Below are 24521 nucleotides of genomic sequence, written 5' to 3'. Positions count from 1 at the left end.
ATCAAAGTTCAGTTATTAAATTCTGAGACGTCAAGGGGAAAATTAAGTCAATGAACTTCTGCTTATCCAGAAATGAAAGACTTCAGGAGATCTGATGTTTACAAATACTACACCTGATTTTCCTAAGGTAGTAACAAACGACAAAAAACAGATATCTTGGATTTGGGAAGAAATAAACTTGAGCTGTACCAAATACACCAAAGGAAAGAGCAAAATTTCTAGAAAACTGGGTCAATGTAACAAACCACATGAGGTTCTAAATGATGACACTAAGGTGAGAGAGGATGTTTTTTGCTGGTCAGCTCTATCGAAATGACCCACCAACATCTCAGATGCAATATGTAACTCCATGAATTTGCCATCTTTAGCTAAGTAAATCTATTTCTCAATTCCAACAGAACGGCTATTCTCCTAGTCACTATGGTCAGTACTTCAAGATCATCCCTGACCACTCCTCCATCCAGTAAGCTGCCCCACCAACTTGCCAAGTCTACATCCAGCATAATTATGTGCATTTCCTTTTTTCATCCATAAGCCACTTTCTTTGTTCAAGTCTTCAATAATCTATTTTAGTAGTTTTTTAACTTGTCTCTCTGCTTCCTATTGCCTATCCCACTGATATTCATATGTCAATTCCAAATTCCCCATTTTAAATCTAGACATGGCTCCTAAATGATTATAGGCTAAAGTTCAAATTCCTTGACCTTAATTCCCATTTCCAACCTCTTCACCCAGTTAAGACAGTTACTTTCTAGGTTCCAGTTATTCTCTTCTGTGGCAGTGATCATTCACTGTCACAAACCTGGGTGTAGCTACTCTCTTCATAACATGCTCTCATAGTCATTCTATCTCACCTTTTCATCACAGCAAGAAATAACATGATTAATCAAGTAGCATATTGGAGTCAGACAGTTTGGGTAGCTATACAATTTCAGGTGAGCTTAACCTTCCAAACCTCACTTTTCTTGACTGCAAAATGAGCATAATAGTACCTAGCTTGTGTGGGTGGGTAAAGATTAGAAATAATATACATAAAGTTTATGCTCAGAAAGTGAAGTGAAAGTCACTCAGTCACGTCCAACTCTTTGTGACCCCATGGACTATACGGTCCATGGAATTCTCCAGGCCAGAATACTGGATTGGGTAGCTCTTCCCTTCTCCAGAGGATCTTCCCATCCCAGGATCAAACCCAGGTCTCCCGCATTGCAAGTAGATTCTCTACCAGCTGAGCCACAAGGGAAGACCAAGAATATTGGAGTGGGTAGCCTATCCCTTCTGCAGCAGATCTTCCCAGCCCAGGAATCAAACTGGGGTCTCCTGCATTTCAGGTGGATTCTTTACCAACTGAGCTATCAGGGAAGTCCACGATCAGAAAAGGCACTTGATAAATGATGCTGTTATGCCCAAAGCTTAGTCAGGTCTTTACGGCTCCACTCAAATGAGATAGCAAGTACTGTTTTTTTCTACCTTATACTTGGAGTCACCTGACTATGCCTATCATTTACACAAAATTCTTACAACTAAAGACCTTGTTTTATATATCTTTACATTCCAAAATACCTTGTATTTACCATACAAGCTTTTTTTCTCTTACTGTTATTAAAAGCCATAATTTATTGAGTTCCGGAGAACATTCCCTTCCAATATCCAGATATTCACTTCTCACATTGAGGATTCTAGTTTCTGCAGTTAAGTTGCTTCGAAGGATGCAGTAATAAACAGAATATTGCTTGGTGATTGCAGAATCACAGCAAAGGGGGCTGGATTCATAGGGATGATATTTTAATAATGCCATGGTGAATTTTCTCTCCTCTTCAAGAGGGCATACTTCTATTATGACTCATCTTCTAGATTCCACATCTCTTTTCCTTTTCTTCTGATTCTTGAACCTTATGTTTACATGTATTGTATATTTCATGCAGATTGCAGCTCTTCTGTTAATACATTCTGTTGTTAAGCCATCACTGTCTTTTACAGTCAATCATATTTTCCTATAGTTAAGTGTCCAGTAAGACTGGCTGAACTTGAGAGCTCTTAAAGACTCTCAACTGCCTATTTCTAGATATATTTCAAGTGGGGTTTTGTCCACAGATGACAATCATTTTTTTTGAGCCTATAATATACTGGGCTCATTAACCCTTTTGGTTTTCGGACTATGTATTATTATACCCATTTCAAAGTTATGCAAATAACCAGATTTTAATAAATGATGGGTGAACAATAGTGTGAATAAAATCTCAAAGAATCAAATTACTGTTAAATATATGTTATTGTATCCAATTACTCTGAAACACATTTTTAAAGACTTTCCTATAAAATAAACTTTTTTATCTGGAATTTCTTTGGAAATAAGCCATTCCGGCTAAGAGATTATTCTAGTAGCTTCTTGTTGAATGGTACATTCCAAATTGTTTATTTTTTTAATGGCAAGGTTTCTGAAACAACCCCAGTTTTCTTTAAAAGAACACTAAACAACTAAAGTGCCTTCTGTACCCTCTCACCATTCCACACAGCAGTACCACAAGAAATGTACATATTTTATAGGTGCCACTCAGATGTGGACAGCAGCACAAGTGTCTTTCCTCCTTGCGTGCTACCACGGGTACATTATTACATTTGGCTGTTGTCATGTGGATTGAGAAGATACAAAACAGTCCCTATCTTTATTTGCATTAGTAGTAAACTTGAGATCCTCAGGTATCTTATAAAATTGCTAGGGTTTTCAGAACCCTACTGAAGGGAGTCGCCAACTCCCTTACATTTGAGCTTGGAGTCATACTGAATAGGCAAACTTTTCTAAAATCCTGCCAACAGAAAATCACAATGGTGATAATGGTAAAAGTAATAAAACCACTAACATTTATGTAACATTGTTTAGGTTGTAGGCACTGAGCTCAGTCAGCATATGGTAGCAATTAGCTCAATCTTCATAATAAGCCTAAGACACAGGTATTATTTCAATTTCCATTTTACAGACGGGAAAACTGAAGCTCTGGAAGGCAAGATATTTACTTTAGGTTGAACGGTGGTGATAAGTGGTATAAGCCAAACTAGAATCTCTGTACACCACATTGCTGACTCCCATCATTAATTCAGCACTCCTCAGAATGGAATGATTTGAATAAGTGATTTTAGAAAGAAAACCAAAGTTTGATTTTTAAAACACCAAAGTAATTCACCTGAAATCTTTCTAAAGAGTCACATAGCCCTCCTATAATAAACAGTATATAACACAATTTGTTCTTGCTTGATGGCTTTGTGCTAATAATAATCATTCATTGTGCTATGGAAAGCTTTTTGTTGCTGTTGAGTTGCTAAGTCTTGTCCAACTCTTGGCAACCCCAAGGACTGTAGCCCACTAGGCTCCTTGGTCCACAGGATTCTCCAGGCAAGAATACTGGAGTGAGCTGCCAATTCCTCCTCCAGATGGAAAGCTTAGAGATGCCCTTTAAGTCTAAAGAGGAAAAGAGAGTCTAAGTAGATGTTTCACTGAATTCCCCCCAACTATGGTTTGAGTTTATTGCATGATATTCATGCAATATTTTGCAGAAGCCCTTCTCCATGACTCCCTTTGAGTTGATGATGCAGTCCTGAGAATATTCTTGGGTTTTTAGTTATTTCTCTCTCCTGTGATCTGTGACCTTTGCTTCTGACCTCCCAAATCTCTTAGGACAGGACTAGGAGAAAGTAAAAAATGTACATCAAATCTCTGATTTAAAATCATGTCAAATGTTCTCTATACTTAAGGAAAACAGAGGTAAATCATCCTATAATCAAAGGATAGGCTTTTTTTGTTGCTGATGAATTGAGAGTGCTTTTTTTGGTGACGTTATTGTTGTTATCTAAAGTACAAGAGAAAAGAAATCTGTGATAATTAGGCATCAACATGGATAGTAATTTCATTAAAAAGTACACTTTAAATAAGCAAGTGTGTCCTATTAACTTCAAGCCAACAGAGGCATATATATATATATATATATATATATATATATATACGCAGAAATCAAACTTTCTTCTCTTAAGAAGAGGAAAAGGAAGATGGTTACAATACAATGAAGCATGAAATATTTGCATTAGATATAAAGGAGATTTCTTGACAGTGAGTGGTATTGAACACTGGAGTGATTTATCAAACTTTTTCTTTTAGTACATTGATTCTATTAAAAAATGTTTTAATGACTTTCAAAAGAAACACATTTTGCATTCATTTTGGAGCGCCAAAATAATTGTAAGCAAATATGGATATGTTTAAATTTATAAAAGCAAAACTTTTCTTCTACTTCAGACCTAGATTAATATTCAAAAAGATAATACCCACTTCATTATTTCACAGAACAAAGGCAATAGTTTTATTAATACATCTAATACTAATACTTTCTTAAAATATCTGAGAAATATGACCCACATGTGGTAGGATGATTAAGGTGTTTTCTGGCAACGCCCCCAAAAAGAAAAACTCTTGACTACAGAAAGCAAAAAGTTTTCAGTGGGGAGCCATGGGGGCTGCCTTCTGTCCCATCAATCCACAAATTCTCAAATTTCAGATCTGCTGTTGTTTTCTGACACATCTGCTTTGCAATGTAAAATAGTGTTTTCTTTAATAAGAATTCTTCAAAAAGCCCTTAGGCTCCTAGCCTTTGTTTGCACAGCCTGAGCGTTTTCATTTAAAGTTTTCACACTGTTTTTAAAATTCTCCATTTTTTCTTTCTAAAATAGGCAAAGTCCATAAACCTCTGTTTTGGTTTCACATTGTAGCTGCATGGGAAAAGGGGAAGAGAAATGTGCAGGGAAATTCTTAGTTTCAATAAATGAGATTATTCCAAATGACCAACATTGTCCTCCTCCCTTATTTGCTGTCAAAAATACAAGGAGGAAAGCAGAGGTGCTTTTCATATAACCCAACTTCCAAATGGGAAGCCACTCAAGTATTCTTGCCTGGGAAATCCCATGGACAGAGAAGCTGACAGGCTTCAGTCCATGGGGTTGCAAATGAGTCTGATACAACTTAGCAACTCAACAACAACAACAACTCAGAAACTAAAACCTATGAAATGAGAAATCTCACAGGTAAAATCCACTCTTGTCTATGGTTACTCTGACAACCCAATATTTTGGAAAATAGAAATATGTAAATAGTGAAATGCTCACAGGAACAAAATTTTGTCCTAATAATCACAGTGCGGTTGATACTTATATTCTTTGTGTTGAAACAGATAAGCAAATATTTCTCAATCCAAAGTATACGTGCTTCAATTATTTCCAAGTCCAAACTTCAATCCTAAGGATACAATATCTGTTCATCCCCTCATGAAAAAATAAATAAATGATTTTTTTTTAAGGTCACCACTGGAAATATACATTTGATCTTTTTACATGAATTATATATAACCATAATAAAAAAGTTAAACCCATTTTTCACATTATAACAGGATAGAGAAGGCAGGCAAGTGACAAATACATACAAGCATCCAACCTTGAGAGCCTGAGCGTTTATCTCTCTTCACCTTTAATCCAACTGAATGGCATTTGAAGTAGATGGTATCTACTGTGAAGCTCCCTGATGGAATTCCTTGGAAAAACAAGATCTTTTTCGAGGATAAGGGATGCCACTTTGTAATTCACTGTATTTCTACAATCCATTCTCATGGTCCAATCTGTTGTGGGGTGGGGATGATCTAGTTACATAAAAATCATGGCTACTCCCTCAGTGACAAATCTTACAGGAGAGACAGATGGAAGAAAAGTCTGATGCTGTGCAGATGTGGTCAACCCCATCCTTAACACCTAATGTGACAGATCGGGGACTGCCCCTGTAAGACAGGTGTCACGCTATAATTTAGCTTGTAAGAGAAGAGAGTTTGGATAAATGGCAAGATACCTAGAAATTTTTTTAAGAAGAGTTTTCTTAGACATGAAATAATGGTATGCACCTCTAGCTGTTTCTTTGACATATTCTTCCTAGTCTGCTTCTTTAGGTAAAATTTCAACCTGACTATGAGAATTCTTTCTGAAAATTATTCATTCGTCCTCAAGTCAGGAAAAGTATGATGTCCTTTTCAAAAGGAGTGAGCTGGACTTGGGTTGAGGTTCTCTCCTAAGCCCACTGGATAGAAAGTGACAGGGCCAGGATTCATACTTCCAGCCTCACAGACAGCTCTCCATTAGGAAACTCAATAAATATTTTTGCTTTAAAAGTTGATCATTCCTTTTCAGGTATCCTCTTTTTCAAAACTTCAATCTTTTAAAAGTCTGATTTCTAAGACCTTGAATCCCTTCTTTCATAACATTACCATGACGTGATCTCTTTCATTCAATGTGCTGTCAGTTCTCTTATATAAGTCATTTGTTCTTCACTAGTAAGACCCTGAAGCTGGGAAAGACTGAAGGCAAGAGGAGAAGGGGATGACAGAGGATAAGATGGTTGGATGGCATCACGGATTCGATGGACACGAATTTGAGCAAGCTCTGGGAGTTGGTGATATACAGCGGAAGCCTGACATGCTGAAGTCCATGGGGTCACAAAGAGTAGAACACAACTGAGTGACTGAACTAAACTGAGTCAATCCTAGTCCTGGAGGAAGGCATGGCAACCCACTCCAGTACTGTTATAAAAAAGCCTGGTGGGCTACAGTTCATGGGGTCCTAAAGAGTCAGACACAACTGAGTGATTAAGCATAGCACAGTCAACCTCGGAGGTTCAGTGGTAAAGTATCCACCTGCTATTTCAGGAGATGGGCCAAAGGCCACACATTCAATGCTTGGGTCAGGAAGATCCCCTGGAGAAGGAAATGGCAAAGTACTCCAGTACTCTTGCCTGGAATATCCCATAGACAGAGGATCCTGGCCAGCTACAGTCCATGGGGTCACAAAAGAGCTGGACACAATTCAGCAACTAAACAACAATAAGCCAAAGCCAATCTGGGACCAAAACCTCTCTTTTGAGGACAGGTAGTAAAAAAAACATGTTAAGAGGTTGGGTTTCAAAACAGGGTAAAAAATATGTTTGATTTCTGGCTATACTTTTACTATTTGTATGAGGCAAAAGTTACTTATATTCTTTATGGCTGGCTTTCTTCAACTATAAATGGAATTATCTTTTAGAATTGTTGGGAGAATATTATGCTAAGATATGTATAATATACTTAGCATAATGTCGGGCTAAATTAAGACTCAGGAAGGTTAGCTGTTACGGCTAGCTCTACCTTCTGAAGATGACATTGTCAGAAAGCAAGTTGCAGATTCCTCAGATGTTCTGATTTTGTAAGACTGAGACTTGCACAAAGGCCTGGATACGTAAAATTCTCTAGTTCTACTAGGCTTTACTTTTATGACAGCTACATGACTTAGAGTAGGAAAATATTGGTTTCTTTTAGCCAATATCCAGCTCAGTAAGCTGCAGAACTGCTCCATTTTTTTTCCCTCTCTATCACACATCGTCAGCACCATGGAGTTTTATGTGAAATCTGCCTTCTTGAAATGCACAGTAGACTCCCCTGGTGATGCAGTGATAAAGAATCTGCCTGCTAATGCAGGGGACATGGGTTCAATCCCTGATGCCACATGTCACGGAGAAACTAAGCCTGTAGACCACAACTTCTGGAGTCTGCAAGCTCTAGGGCCCACGAGGCACAAATACTGAAGCCCGTGAACCTGGAGACTGTGCTCTGCAACAAGAGAATTCACCACAATGAGAAGCCCACACATGGCAATGAAGAGCAGCCCCCATTTTTCACAATAAAATGTAAGAGAGAAGGCAGGCAAGTGACAAATACATATAAGCATCCAGCCTTGAGAGCCTGAGCATTTATCTCTCTTTGTCTTTAATCCAACCGAATGGTATTTGAAGTAGATGATATCCACTGTGAAGAGAAAGCCTTCATGCAGAAACCAGGACCAAAAATAAAATAAACAAATTTAAAAAAAAAGAAATGTGAAGTAAAAATTCCTTAATTTTCAATCTAACCTATATCCTTTAACACAGATTAGTCTTCCTCCTAGTCATAAGTCTCAGCCCACTAAGTCTTGAGATCACATCTATCTATCTTTTGGCATGCTACAAGCTGATAGTCTTTATCTCTTCAAAATTCATATGTCAAAATCTTGACTCCTAATATGATGCTTTTAAGAGATGCAGGACTTTGGGTGGTGATTAGGTCATGAGGGTGGAGCCCTCATGAATGAGATTAGTGCCCTTATGCAAGAAACCACAGAGAGTTCCCTTGCCCTTTGCATCATGTGAGAACACAGTGGGAAGACAGCCATCTATGAATCAGAAAGCAGGCCTTCACAAGACATCAAATCTGCCAGCGCCTTGATCTTGGACGTCCCAGTCTTCAGAAATGTCAGAAATAAATTTCTATTGTTTACCAGCCACCCAATCCATGGTATTTTGTTATAGCAGACCAAAAGGACTAAGACGTGGTATTAATATGACAAAATCAGTTTTGTTGACTACTGATCATCTGGCAGGCTTTGATGCCTTCAGTTTCAAGGAAGCCAATATAAACACCCTAACAGCAAAGGGAGAACTGGTGCATGAAAAGGCTTCAGTTAGAAAGATCCAAAAAGAAGTAGCTTACTGAAATGTTTCCCACTCACTTAAGCTTACAGACACTGCAACTGCATGAAAAGGGGTCAGATGTTTATTATCTTCCTTTAGGTGAATATGACTCATGTACATCCCAGAGTAAGACATGACATTTAGCTTCATTTGCTGTCATTTATAATTTCTGCCAAAAGTAGGTTATGAGTTTCCCTATATTTTTAAAGAGAATTTACTGGTTACCATTTAACCTTTCTTAATAAATCACAGTCATCTATTAGATGTACAAGCTGTACAATCATGGAGAAATGTCTGCAGGGTTCTTCAGTGTGCAGAGTTGCCTGCCCTGCCCTACAATGGCTCCAGGCTGCTATGCTTTTTCACTTCTCATATATTTTTTTTAATAGTTTATCTCTCTCCTCCCTTGTTGTCAAGCTGTCAGTCAGCTGTCACTTTTTACTGCTGTCAGTGAGCCTGCCTTTATCGCACCCCCAATTTGATGCTGTTAATCTGCTGTCAGCTGAAAAATCAGATAATCAAGACCTCCGAAATTGCATTTACAATAAGTGATGGGCTGAACACTGGATGGAGGTTTTGAGATAGGAGTTCCAGTTTCAGTTCCAGTTCCTGTCTCTATCTAGCTGTGTGATTACCAGAAGACACAAAACTTCTCTGGGCCCTGGTGCCTTCATTTTTAAAATAAGCAGGGCCTGATTGTGTGAGAGAGAGAGAAAGAGACAGAAAGAAAAAGAGATCTCATTTCGACTTGAAGTCTGTTTCTCTGGCTACCAAAAAAATTAGGAAATTTTATTGTGAGTTAACAGAATGCAAGGTGGGGTATCACTGTCCCTTTAAGTGTCAAATTCAAGCATAGCTTTAGTCATCACTTTATTTAATTTCACTCCTCTGAATTAGCTACTGCCCATCTCCTTAAAGGGATTCCCAGGTGGCTCAGTGGTAAAGAATCCACCTCTGCCAAGGCAGGAGACATAAGAGATGTGTGTTCGATCCCTAGGTCAGGAAAATCCCCTGGAAGAGGATATGGCAACCCACTCCAGTATTCTTGATGGGATAATCCCATGGACAGAGGAGCTGGGCTGGTACAGTCCATTAGCCTAAGCCATCTCCTTAAAATTCTCTTCCCTTTGTCCCACAGGATAATTCTCTCATTGATGACCTTCTGACTCTAATCTTCTCATTTCAATCCTGGGCTCTTCCTCCATTAATCCCTTAAGTTTCAAAAGTGCTAAAGGCCAGTTCAAAGCTAAAGATCAAAGTCATATTGAGAAACCAGCAACAATCCTGAGAAGCAGAACCTGTGTCCTAGGAGCCACCTTTAAGACTATGTCACAGTGTGTCCCATGCTGCTGATGTGTGATGTAAGACGAGGAATGAGAACTGACCACAGGCATGGAAGTCATCAGTGACCTTGACAAAAACAGTTGCAGTGGAGCAGCTTCAAGAGAAAACAGTGGGAATGAAATTGAAAAAAAAAAAGATTTTTTTAGAGCTTTTGATATTGAGAGAGAAAAAAAATTTTTTTAGAGGTTTTGCTATTAAGAGAGAGAAAGAAATGAGGCAGTAGCAGAAAAAGAACTGGAATCAAAAGAGAATGTTTTTAAGATGTAAAACAAATAGCATTTTTGTATGCTAATAGGAACCATCCAGAAAAGAGGAAAATGGATGATGCAGATCAGAGAAAAAAATTACTAGAAAAGTTAATTTTTAGGTAAGCAAGGAAGATGGGCTCCCACAAAGAAATGGAGCTGGACCTTAGACAGAAACAAGGTCAGTCCATCCGTAGTTATAGGTGTGAAGATTAAAAAAAAAAAAAAATGCATCCAGAAGCACAAAATGGTAGATGTGATGGTGGCAGTGTAAAAATATTCTCTTCTGATTGCTTTTATTTTTCAGTCATTATCTGAGAAAGAAGTCTGAAGATTTGTTATTAAAAGCTTACAAGGAAAGGAAAATGTATAAATAGTTATAAATAAGAGGGGAAGCATGGTATACTCGCCATCCAGTTTGAAGTTTCCATCTAGATTTAGGGGTCATGAATTTAGAGTGGGCTAGTAAGTATGGCCGGAGAAGGCAATGGCACCCCACTCCAGTACTCTTGCCTGGAAAATCACATGGGCGGAGGAGCCTGGTAGGCTGCAGTCCATGGGGTCGCTAAGAGTCGGACACGACTGAGCAACTTCCCTTTCACTTTTCACTTTCATGCATTGGAGAAGGAAATGGCAACCCACTCCAGTGTCCTTGCCTGGAGAATCCCAGGGATGGGGGAGCCTGGTGGGCTGCTGTCTATGGGGTCGCACACAGTCGGACACGACTGAAGTGATTAGCAGTAGCAGTAGCAGTAAGTATGGCCGGAGGTTTTTCTCCTAATCAAATTGAAAAGGTGCAAAAGATTTGAGAGTATACACAAGAAAGGAGGTACAGTGACAGAATATGGAAGTTCAACTGGAAAAAGGAGGAGCAAAATTAGGACGAGAAGAATGAAAGTGATGAGCTGGCTCCTTAACATCAGTGGATAGTTGGTTCTGGTAAGGCCAAAAGGCTGCTTATATTAGGGTGATAAGAAGAATATATAAAGGAATTTCCCTATTTATATTAGACTGTTCCTTTGGCAGAATACTTCTCTGTTATCACATGTTAAGAGAGGGAAAATGGGAAGACAGTCCCCTTTATTCAGATTGCAATAAATGTGCTAGGTTATAAAACAATGGGGATGAAGGAGTTAACAAGATGAATTAATCTTTATTAAGGGCTTCCCAGGTGGCGCTAATGGTAAAGTGTCTGCCTGCTAATGCAGGAGACAGAAGAGACATGGGTTTGATCCCTGGGTCATGAATATGCCCTGGGGGAGGAAAAGGCACCCCACTCCAGTCTTCCTGCTGGGAGAATCCTGTGGACAGAGGTCCATGGAGGCAGGCCCCGGTCCATAGGGTTCCAAAGAGTCAGACACAACTGAGCGTCTGAGCCATATCCCATACAATCTTTATTAAGGTTCTGTTATGTGCCAGGCTGGACGTTTGGCACATATTATTTCATTTAATTGCTACATCATGCCTATGAGGTGATAAGGTAAATATAATCATAACCTAAACTCAAGGTCTTTGTACTTGCATGGGTTACAGGGCTAGTAGTAAAAGTGGAAGCATTAGTTGCTCAGTTGTGTTCAACTCTTTGTTGAACCCACAGACTGCAGTCCTCCAGGTTCCTCTGTCCATGGGATTTCCCAGGCAAAAACAGTGGAGTAGGCTGCCATTTCCTTCTCTAGGGTATCTTCCTGACCCAAGGACTGAACACAGGTCTCCTCCATTACAGGCAGATTATTTACTTTCTGAGCCACCAGGGGTGGTCAAGCCTCAAATATGTGCATGCCTAACTATGGTATTTAAGAGCTTTCTCTTCCCAAAATGCTTTAATACATATAATGAAATATTTTCAAGTGAATATTCATCCTTGCTACTATTTTTCTGGCCTTTGAGAATGAGGCAGTGTAAGGGTAAGGAAGGCAACAGGTAACAGCAGGTACTATAAGCTCAATACTGGATTTCAATCTCAAAGTTGGACGTTCTGACTTTGAACAATTATCAACTTTAGAAGTCCTCATATACTTTGCTAAAATATGGCTTTTTCCCTTCCCTGTTATTACCCCTTATATTATATATTATTATAGTACATTATATTAATCATTCAAGTATATGTTCTGCTTTGTTTATAAATTTAATACAACTTTGCCATGACTATAATATTTGTATAGAGAGAAAGTAGAAGCATTCAAAAGTCATTTTATTTTTAATCACCTTGGTTATTTGCCTTTGGCATTACTAAATATTTTTCAACATCTCAACAAAATAATACTCTTTTTAAGACTGCAGGCATTAGAATGATTGTCATTCATGCAAATAATCACTTACTTACACTATATGAGTTTGGGTTGGATAAAGCAAATTACCATTTGAAAATAATTCAAATAACACTCTGGGCTAAGACCTTGCTTATGAATGTTATCTTGGCCACAATATTTCTTAACCTTCTTCCATTTAGCTAGATTTATTTATGGTAATACAGTCCAAATTAATAAACTATTCAACTGCCACAGGTGTATTAAACATAGGATATTGTAGGACTCTATCAGATGCAAATGAATTTGAAAAACATTATTTATTTGAAATTCTATAGAAATAAAAATTAAGATGTACTATAACTACCTATTCACTTAAAGATGCACATTTTAATGATATATTATTATATGAAAAACTTAAAAGAATGTCAAAAATAAAGTTAAAAAATATGACCTAAAGTATAAGTTATATTCTAGCTGATGAGACAGAGCTAAAGCATAACCATTGTGTTTTTTAGACACTGACATTCTTTCATCACACATGAAAATTATGGATTACAAATATATACCATATGTACATACATGTACATACATATGAAAATCAACTGTGATCTTAGTTTCACTTAGCTTTACAGTTTTCAAAAATGTAAATAGATCATTAAATATTTTTGACAAATGACCTGTACTAATAGGAAGATTAGAAACTAAACAGAAAATTGAATCAAAAGTCATAGAATCTAAATTTGAATCCAGTCTCTGACAACAATCAACAGTGTGAGTACAAGCCCGTCTGCTTCTCTGGCGTTCTGTTTTCTGAACTCCAGAAAATAAGGATTAGGCAAGGTGGTCTAACAAACTTTATGACTCATAGCTTGATTTGGTATTAGGTAGAATTTTCTTCAGTGCAGTATTAACTAGTAAGACTCAAATAAATCAGTATTAGGGGTGTGGAAGAGTGGGTGTCCCCACAGCAAAATCCGGGTGAACTGAGTCCAGAACATAGACACTAATGCCGACCTCCTACACAGCATGCGTGGACAATAAATTGTCTCCTGTCTTCAAGGATGGGGAAGAAACAGCTGTCCCTGAGCTCTTTTTTAAGGACACAGTCAGTTACAAAGCAGCAGCATCCCCAGCTAGTATGAGTCCGACTGAAGTAAAGTTTCTATTCACAAGGGGGATATATTTCTGGTGGCAGTAAAAACAATTTTGCTAGGTTTAATCAAAAGTGAAAAGGAATTCTAGAATGTTCCCTTTGCGCCACATCATCCATTGCTAATTCAGGGTGGGCCCAGTGATAAGGGTAATAAAAATATCCTTAGTGACTGAGAAAAAGAAATAGCAATTAAATGCATTTCAACCCAATATAAAATACCAAATTCTTTACTAAAATAATGTAAATAATAAAAAATAGGAGAAGGAAACACAGCATGGGAAATGAAAGTAATCTAAGCAGTAAAATTTAACACTGACTTACTTAGGAGTTACTATTATACATATAAACCACTGGGAATAAGCTGAATAAAAGGTTGGGACATATGCTTGACGATGACTTCTGTATCAAAACAACAAATGAAGAAACAACAGTCAATGTTAAAAGCCAAAGCACCTTTCTTTGGCAAACAAATAGAAGAGAAAAGAAAAGAAGAACTTAATATTGGAATTAACCATTCAGTGATAGGTTGGACACATGATTTATAAATCACAGAAAGGTAAAAGAGTACTCAATTCTCTAACCATGCTTATGTGAAAAAGCTAAAACTGGCAAGAATAGCACCTATTTTTATACATTTGGGGAATAATTTATGACAGAATATTGAAAATAGAGTCACACTGACCTGCTCACGTCAGGAAACCTGATGGGAAAGTAAATAACTTGGCACTTGGGTCTGATGATGCTTTCCAGATCCTTGGGTCTGTGATCAGGAATCAACTTCATGAATTTTCCAATAGAAGTGAGAAATGACTCCATATTAAAAACTGAGTTGAATACCACCACATCAGCCACCAGGCTGCAAAGGGAAAGGATAAATGCATATGGTGAGCCCACATTCATTCAGTTCTTTTTATAACTTCTTTTATAAAGAAGAAGCTTAAAGACTTCTTCATTAATTACAGTTTTTACTGAATCTTGGGTTTGCAAAGAACTCTCCACTTCTTGGTTTTTATCAAAATGATCCTAACAGATAAGTTACTTTCATTAGCCTTATATCAAGGGAAGTTAGATGGCAGGCATCAGAGAGGAAAGGCAGGAAAGGAATTCAGTGATTTAACGGGATTCTATGAGGACAGTAAAGAATCTGTCTGCAATGTAGGAGACCTGGGATCAATCCAGGAAGATCCCTGGAGAAGAGAACGGCTACTCATTCCAGTATTCTTGCCTTGAGAATTCCATGGACGGAGGAGCCTTGCAGGCTACATACCATGGGGTTGCAAAGAATTGGACATGACTGAGCCACTAACACTCTCACTTATGAGGCTTCAAACCTAAGTATATTTTCCTGCAATGCCAGGAATTTTCTGTAGTGTCACCAAAAACATGAGGACCTTTCTCTCTGTGGCCCAGTTACCCATGTTGAGTTTTTATGTCAGTGATGTACTTTGATTTACACCACAGTATGGAGAACAAAAAAGTTAGCATACTTTTCACTGCCTTTAAGGAGACTAATCCAGATAAAATTATTTCACACTAGAGCATACCTTCATAACATGTGGTTAAAGTCTATTTCTCATTTTAACCTTTGTTTTAAGAAACTGTTAGGTTTTTGAAAGTTCTGAGACTACATACACAGAAAGGATTATATGAGAACTCTACAAGTAACTTATTCTATTATTATATTAGACTTGGGGGAGTCAGAGCAATAGAAGAAACTGGTGAAAATGGATCCAGAAATCCATACCACTAGGTCCTACTGATTACATAATATATTATAAAGGACCATAACACCATGAACCTTCAACATTAAACAAGAGAAATATAATACTGGCTGTTGCTTTTGATGTAAATGCTGTGATCCTCTCCTTAGCACTTTTTTTAAATTAAAAATAATCTAAAATATATAGTTAGAAGGGAATGTAAAAACAAAGTTTATGTATCATAAATATGTCAGTAGTTTCCAAATTTGCGTACAACATTTTTTGGGAAACCAATGAACACAAATGATAACCGTGGGTGAACTGGATAAAACAGGAATATGTACTATGTTTCCTTTATGACTCAAAAAACCATTTTAATAAATCATTGTTTTGTTTTTTAAAATAGCACTCATTGCTTTAAGCAATGATTCCATGTCTCAGTGTCCCTGGATCTCAACATGATGCATACAAATGCTTTGATAAGGTGTATAAGATCAAAGAGGAAACAGTTTTATTTCACTCTAAAAAGAACATCAAGAAAACTGAAAAGAAGACACATAAGTCCACAAGACTGCAAAACACAAATGAATAGATAGAGTTTACAGAGCAGGACTATCATAACAAATCCTAAGTTTAGTTTAATTTGCGTTTACTGAGACAAAGTTCCTACTATCAGTACATAGTGGAATGAAAAACCAACAAAAGGAATGTTGACCTGCCATCCCTATCCACTCCCACCCCGGAAAACTGCTTTCCCATACAAGCATTTTCTGTTTTTTTAGTTGCAACCTAGTGCAAATTTGGGGTTAGCAGTGATTACAACATGGATAACACAAGAGAATGTCACAGAAGTGCTGACACTACACTGAGCAATAAGGAAGCCAATATAATAATACACCAAAAGTTGAAGGATGTTTTAAGCTAGTCTGTTTTCACTATATGTCACATATTTTAATAGCGACTCACAGGTCATAATATATAGTTACGACAAGTGTACACCAGTCAGAGGGTTAGTGAAACCTCTGTTTAAGGTGAGTGCTTATGTCAGTCATCTCTGAAGTCCTTAACTGCCACACAGTTAAGAAAGAAATCTGACAGTGCCAACAAAAGCAGAAGTCAGCAAGAAAACTAAAGAAACATTTCAGGAAGCTGGAGTCATACTTTTCAAAGAGAATCTGAACTGGACTGCTTTCTGACATTCTTATTTTTCCTCTGGACGACTGCAAACCACTGTTTTCTCATTAAGAGTCCCAGTGACGATCAAGTCCATTTCTTTCTCTTCAAGTTCATCTACCAGTTTATCCTCTTGAGAAGAGCAATGCTCAAAAATCATGTATAAGATTTTATGGTCTCACTCCCTTTGAGCAAAAGCAATCTTTTCTAGAACAGAGAGATGAGGGGTAGTGAGTTAAATTTTTTTTTTTTTTTTTTTGCTATTTGCCCTCAAAGGGCATGCAACTCAACTACATATATTCTTAAAAACCCAGTCTTCGTCAAATTAAAGAACCAAGATAGTTTACAGAAATATTCTTTTTCATGCATTTCCTCTCTGATATGAGTGGGTGTAACTTCCATTAACTTTAAAGCCATCCATAAAGGGAAAAACAGACTTAATTTTTTTCCCCAGTTATTTCTCAGGGGTAATAAACACACACTATCTGAGGAAAAGAATGATGCTAATTCAAGAAACCAAAAGAATATTACAAATGTTTTCCATATTGATAAAGTACAAAATGATTTCATTTTTGTTTTTAAAACACATTTTCCCTCTCTGTTTCAATATAAAAGAAAGTATTTTAATTTTATTTTGAAATTTAAAAACGGTTGCTTTTTTTTACGAGACAGTTGACGGGAAGCAGCTCCTCTCTATTTTGATAGCATTGCTACTTCACAATTGAAGCAGCTTGTAAAAATGATTGCAGGAAAACATTTACAAAATGCTCAAAACACAGAAGTATTACCAGCTAGCTGTTTTTCTATGTCAACGAAACTATGGAATATACTAGCAAAAGAGCTGGGTGTCTGTTTAAGAACATCATCAACCCCAAAGACTAACGACTATTAAAAATGGTGAGTAAACTGTACCCAGTCACTGCCAAACTGACTCCATTTGAGTGTTATGTCGATGGGATCCAATAGCAAAGCTGTTTCAGAGTCGTTATTAACTTCTTTTTTTAACTAAGTTTTAAGAGATATACTTTGTTGAAGTAACAAAACAGAAGGACCATCACCTTTAAAATGTCATGGTATTTTAAGGCTAGGCAATTTCAGAAGACTCAATGAGGGGAAGAAAAAAAACCAAACATCACCTAAAGATTCATTCTCCATAGTTTTCTCTTACAAACAATAAGAATAAAAGGACAAAAACCTCTTTCTCTGTTACGCTTTAATTTTCGTTTACTCCTCTGTACATTTCTATTTTGATTTTGGCTGGATACACTGAAAGTAGCTGGTAAATAAGAGGTGAAGAACTGCCTTTTCTAAAAGTACATCTCACACAACAGATGATGGAATAAGGGGCTGAAGGAGGTCCCTGACAGCTCTTTGCTTCTATTTTGAGTGTTGTAGAAAATACAGTTAAATAACTAGCTCAACATATAATCCGGTTGCTACACATATGTATTTTATAAAAAAAATTAGTTGTTCTCTTATCTGTATATATATATTGCAGAGGTACAAGTAATTCTTACCATGGAAGATATATTTAAACATTTGCTCCTAATATAAGGTATTTTAAAAATATGTGTACCGTAGGTCTCTAGATTTAAAAGTTAATGATAAGGAAAAAGATGGCAAAGGACTAAATACAGTGATACAATCTATACCTACCAGGAGAGAATTTGGTTGTATCCATATTGGAAATCCCTCTCCTGACATTTCTTGACAGGATATACCAATTGGTTCTCATGAAAGTACAGAATCTTTTTCAATTTCCCAAGGTCAGGTCGAAGGGCAGCCAGTTCAGTCAGGTTAAGCACTGAGCTTGCGAAGAGGATCCTAGGAAAGAAGGAAATTAGGGTTACCATCCTGAGCATACTAGAAGGGGCATTCTTCACCTTCTCTTCTCTCTACTCATCCTACCCCAAGGAAAACATATCCCCCATAGGGACACATCAAGAGTTAAGCCTAATACCATGTAGCAGCATTCTAAGTTTTGATCTCTTAAAAAGCAGCTGCTAAGAACTATAAAAGCCCTGAATCTCATTGGTCTTCTCAGCTCAGTTACTGAGAGATGCAAAAAAAAAAAAAGAGCTGGATGGATTTTATTGAAAAAGGCAAGAAAAGCTCTATCTGAAGGACAAATGGAACAAAGATAAGGCTGACTGGGGAATACTTTGCTCGCCAGTTTCATTACACTTTACTTCTTTATGCAACCAACTACTGAAATTCAATATATGAGCAGGAATGGCACATGTTCGTGTTATGACATAAACCCTTTTGATTTATGCAACAGACTTATCTAGTGAGGGAGGGCTTTTTCTCCTGGCATGTTTTTCACTGCCCCCCTTTTAAATATTCTGCAGTATTTCTGGGGTTGGTTTTATATTTTCTTCTCAATTACTGGACTGCTAATGGTACCAGATGTACAGTCTGTAATATCCCTTATATAAAACCTAAATTTAAAAAATGAAGAAAGGCTGGTTCCTTGACTCTGGCAGAGGGGCGGGGTGGGGCGCGGTGGGGACAAAGGAAACTGAATGTCTACATATCCATGTTTATGAATGAAATAGTGTCTATTTACTCATTAATTCCACAAACATTTATTATAAATGCCTACTATGTACCAGGGTCAAGCCAAGAAGAAGAGAAGAGGTGAACAAGACAGCCCACAGAATGAATGCTGGCTATTAATAGTGACATGAATAAAATATTCTGGAGGACAAACAGACAACTGTCTCGGACAACCTGGAAATATTTCACTAACAAGGGGGCTAACACATGTGGACACAGAAGAGCGACAAATTACAGTCCCTGAGCAGCTGGGGACATTTAGATGGCACAATTTTGATGAAATGCCACCTTTATAACATAATATAGAATCATTTAACCATTACAGCTTTAATTCCCATTCTAAAAAATGAGATTGAAGAAGGTTAAGAGTTTTTCCTAGAAATCACACTGGTAGAAAGTGGCAAAGCAGAGACTCCTGGTCTTTTAAGCCCAAAGTACTATTCATTACACTACGGATATGAATTTGTTGTGCACCACTTACATTGCAGATGCTTTTTATTGTACTTAATAAATACTAAATAGCATCCTTGTTATTACCATGATTACAACTACTATAAATTCTCCCTTGCTGACAAGCCAAATGACTAACTTCAGGTGTTTATATGATCTGCAGCACTAGCCTTTCACATAAGAATAATAATTACATAACAAGAGCATATATCATAAATGGGAATTCAAGTGTCTTCTTCATGGACTAAAAGAGAAACAGAAGACCCAATAGTAGAGACGTTTCTAAACTCACATTGCTGTATTAATGTTATGATTTATTGCTTTAAAGTAAATAATCTTATCAAGAAGATACATTTTTAATTGTCTATTTGTACTCAACTAAAGGTAGCTTAGCTGGTTAAAGAGTCTGCCTGCAATGCAAGAGACCATGGTTCGATTCCTGGGTTGGGAAGATCCCCTGGAGGAGGGTATGGCAATCCACTCCAGTATTCTTGCCTGGAGAATCCCCATGGACAGTAGCCCGCCAGGCTCCTCCGTCCATGGGGTTGCAAAGAGTCGGACACGACTGAGCAACTAAGCACAAAGCAAATAGAAAATTTATATCCTGAAAATGTCCTCTATTTTGTCCAAAAATATTCCCACCACCATCAAGTATAAAGTTTTCTAAAACTGGGACTGGGGACTTCCCTGGTGATCCAGTGGTTAAGACTCTGCACTCAATGCAAGGGGAATGAGTTTGATTCCCAGTCAGGGAACTAAGATCCTGCATGTACAGGAACTAAGATCCTGCATGTACACAGTGGGGCCAAAAAATAAAAAAGAGACTGAAAATTATGAAATACAAAGATATTTGCTTATCTACAAATCTGATCTTTAGCTGCTGCTGCTGCTAAGTCGCTTCAGTCATGTCTGACTCTGTGTGACCCCAGAGATGACAGCCCACCAGGCTCCCCTGTCCCTGGGATTCTCCAGGCAAGAACACTGGAGTGGGTTGCCATTTCCTTCTCCAATGCATGAAAGTGAAAAGTGAAAATGAAGTCGCTCAGTCGTGTCCGACTCCTAGTGACCCCATACACTGCAGCTCACCAGGCTCCTCTGTCCATGGGATTTTCCAGGTAAGAGTACTGGAGTGGGGTGCCATTGCCTTCTCCATGATCTTTAGCAGAGAAAAAAATAAAATTTAATTTCAATCAATATTTTCCTTAAAAAAAAAAAAAAAAAAGGTGGTGATTGGTAGATCAAGTTATTGAGTAATACTTCCCCCTCCCGCTTTTCCTGCTTCCACCCTCAACATACACACTATTGTAAACAATGACTCAATCATTGAGACCTAAGTAAACACAATGCATTCACACACAAGGAAGAGAAATTCATTAACTACAGCTTCCATCTATTAATTACATGGAGAAGTAACTTCCATTAATTAATGAAGAAATTTGGTAGACATCAACTTACCAAGTGATCAAACTTAATATGAACAATAGTGGATCAAAGGGATATCATGCATTTCCCAATACATGATAGAAAGACAGAGATCACCAATCCCTGCCCCAAATGTTTAATCTGAATTTGGTCATGAGTAAATAGCCAGCCAGTCACAAAATAAATGGGGCTGGATCTTCAAGAATGTCAAGGTCATAAAAGGAAAAAGAAAATCTAGAGTAAAGGGGAATAAAGAGATCCCCAAACAAAATGCAGTGTGTGATCCTTGATGGGATACTGAATGGGGAAAAAAACAACTATAAAAGATATAAGGACAACAGGGAAACTCTGAGTATTGGGTTGAATATAAAATTGTAAAGTTTTATCAATCTTAAATTGAAGTGTAGTAATTTTACTGCTGTTATATAGGAGAATATCCTTGTTCTTAGTAGACATGTTGAATTATTTACATGTAAAGCATAATAATGTCTGCAACTAATTCTTAAATGGTTTGGTCAAAAGGTCACTAATAACAAATATTCAAATATTCATAGAAATGTTTATAAGTGATTAAATAAATGGTATACTGTAACTCATTGATCTACCTTTACCAATTTTTAAGTTATACATTTATAAAACTACAAACTTGGGAGGATACACATTAGATGGCAGAAAGTAAAAGGGAAAAATATGTTACATTCCATAAATAATAAATCCCTCATATATGTATTTCTAGTCATAATCCAATTGTTCATTTGCTCCATGGGAATTATCCTTAAGGTGGAACATCTGTAGCAAATGTTTAACTAAAGCAAGGCCTTTACTCTCCTCCAACCACACACCACCTCTCTTTACCCTGCCTACCAGCTGATCCGTAATCAAGGAATCCAAATGTAAAATGGAACCTTCCAAATAGAAGTTCTCAAGCGAAAGGCTGCAATACATTCAGAAGTAAAATGGCAATGGTTTTCATAATACTACCCATTTGGGACTGCCCACACCAACACTTCCTTCAGTTTGTTCAGTCATTAATAAGAAATTCATTTTATTTTCATAACGAATTTTGAAATAGCCCTCACTACTTCTAAATTGTGGAAATTATCTCCAACATAATTAAAACATTTCTCTTTGCTTTTTCCTTGTAAAATGGTAGTTAAATTGGACAATAAGCAACTCCTCAAATATTCAGCTCAGTGATACCTATAAAGAAGTGAGGAAGATGCTCACACAAAAAAAATAAAATGCAGGTAAGATTCATAGGCAATTTTTACTTTGCCCTCTTTTATCAATTAAAAAAAAAAAAAGGTACAATAACACAATGAATGACATCACTCAATCAGCAGTTAAACCCTAGGTTCCCAGTGTTCTTCTTGCCTCAGGTATTATTTAAGCAATAAATCCTAACAAGGTGAGCTTTATCATCCCACACTGTGTCTCTGGCAGGAAAGGGCACAAGGTGATAGCAAAAAGCACTAGGAACAAGATAATTCCTGACAGCTGCTGCTTGAGCACCAGTTAAATTGAACAGTTTATCTCAGCATGAAGATGTTATAAGGTTTTATGTTTAATATTTTTAAATTAACATAAAACCCAGAGAAAGCAGTTGGGCAATCTTTCACAAACATGACATACTACAATCACTGTATAAGCTGGATTAGTACTTATTACCATGCTACTACAGAATTAAGCTGTTTTTAGACCACCAAAGAGCTTTAAATTGCAACTTTTGTCTCTGTAAGAGAAACCTATATTTAAAATGTCTGCTAAATTCAAATTAACGGCTACATCATTAGCTCACCATCTCACCAAAAGTATAAATAAGCTGCTATTAAAATCATCTAACCAAAACGGTTCTGTGTTGTAAGAACATTCTAGTATTTGGAATTGTATCCATATACATGCTTCAAGTATTTTCAATACACGTTACACCTACAATCTGAGTCACATTTGCTTAAGCAATTATTCAACATAATTAAATTCAAGATTTTATTTTTCTTCGATTAAGTTTGAATATACTTGTTGTTTGCCTTTCATCCTATTTTCTTGATGAATCAAAAGAGATGTTAAAATATACCTAAGCAGTGTAGCTGTGTGACTACTGTTATCAAGATGCATACTTTTATACCTTAAAAGTATGAAGTATAAAGGGGCAGTGATATGAGAAACAGGACAGGCATTCAGTATTCTAACCACTATCATATACAATCAAGGAGAAAATCCTTCATGTACTAGTTACTCTTGCCCAATAAAATCTTTTCAATAGCCTCCCACTTTCCAAAACCATTTATCACATAAAGGGATACAGAACACAATTTAACACAGATACTAGTTTGCATTGTTATTTATACTTAAACAATTTCTTACAGGTCTTCCTCAAGACTTTAACAGAAAAATAAATGCCTTCTTCCAGCTGTGTCACTTTGCTCAAAACGCATACTTTGAATACTCCTTTGAATTCTCAAACTCCTTTGAATGCTCAAACTTTGAATACTCAAATTTTGAATATTCAAAATAAACTCCTTTTCCAGATTCACACTGCCGAACCTCACTACCTAAGTCTTCCTTCATTCTTTTGTTGCCTATCTTGAGTTTCTGTTCCTTGATATCTGCTTCCAGGATTCTAGATCCCATACCTTCTGTGATAAAATATTTTTTGCATGATGAAAAATTTCCCTACCTATACTGTTCAATATGGCAGCAGCTAGCTAACATGACTATAAAGCACTTGCAATGTAGCTAGTCCAACTGAGAAACTAAATTTTAAATTTAAGTTTAAATTAAATTAGGCATAAAGTAATTGGGAAGCACAACTCAGATGGACCAACTTCCTTTAACCCAACACTCCACCCATCCTACCTGAATGCAATGCCTCACTGAATTGATTTCTATGTACAGACTCTTCATTGACTTATGATAATTTAATTTCTAAGTTCCTGCTGACTTACTGAATTTTACCTACCAGGGTCTCCAATTCTAGAAGCCCAGAATGATAATTTTTTACCTTCTGATAATTAGAAAATACATGTTCATTACAGAAAATGTTTTACATTCAAAAAACATAAATGAAGGAATGCACAACCACCCTGGAAGAGATGGATACTATTTGCATTCTGGTGCTTATTTAGTCAGTCTACATTAAGCATCTATTATTTGCAAGAACTAAACTAAATGAGAGAGAAATATCAATAACCTCAGATAAGCAGATGACACCACCTTTATGGCAGAAAGTGAAGAGGAACTAAAAAGCCTCTTGATGAAAGTGAAAGAGGAGAGTGAAAAAGTTGGCTTAAAGCTCAACATTCAAAAAACGAAGATCATGGCATCCGGTCCCATCACTTCATGGGAAATGGATGGGGAAACAATGGAAACAGTGGCTGACTTTATTTTTCTGGGCTCCAAAATCACTGCAGATGGTGATTGCACCAGGAAATTAAAAGACGCTTACTCCTTGGAAGCAAAATTATGACCAACCTAGATAGCATATTCAAAAGCAGAGACATTATTTTGCCAACAAAGATCCGTCTAGTCAAGGCTATGGTTTTTCCAGTGGTCATGTACGGATTTGAGAGTTGGACTGTGAAGAAAGCTGAGCACCGAAGAATTGATGCTTTTGAACTCTTGAGAGTCCCTTGGACTGTAAGGAGATCCAACCAGTCCATTCTAAAG

At 37.1% G+C, this 24521-nt stretch overlaps 1 protein-coding gene across 21 annotated transcripts in view; it reads right to left on the bottom strand.

The window, feature by feature from the left end:
- Positions 1–24521, bottom strand: part of GTDC1 (glycosyltransferase like domain containing 1) — a 494398-nt gene that overhangs the window by 287707 nt on the left and 182170 nt on the right. For 18 of the 21 annotated variants that reach the window (XR_011569552.1, XR_011569554.1, XR_011569553.1 and 15 more), the window contains 2 exons: positions 18081–18248; positions 14234–14407 (listed from right to left, as the gene is read on the bottom strand). Coding sequence is in view for 14 of the 21 variants with exons in the window: in XM_070799858.1 (XP_070655959.1) it covers positions 14234–14407; positions 18081–18248 (342 nt within the window). In the remaining 7 variants the exon portion in view is untranslated. Of the gene's footprint in view, positions 1–14233; positions 14408–16412; positions 16632–18080; positions 18249–20519; positions 20590–24521 lie in introns of all 21 variants that reach the window. The other 3 variants (XM_070799843.1, XM_070799848.1, XM_070799855.1) reach the window with 2 other exon arrangements.

The sequence above is a fragment of the Bos indicus genome, chromosome 2 (assembly GCF_029378745.1).
Source record: "Bos indicus isolate NIAB-ARS_2022 breed Sahiwal x Tharparkar chromosome 2, NIAB-ARS_B.indTharparkar_mat_pri_1.0, whole genome shotgun sequence".
Taxonomy (NCBI): Eukaryota; Metazoa; Chordata; class Mammalia; order Artiodactyla; family Bovidae; genus Bos; species Bos indicus.
The sequence above is the reverse complement of the archived record's forward strand: the minus strand, read 5'-3'. Positions and strand labels throughout refer to the sequence as shown.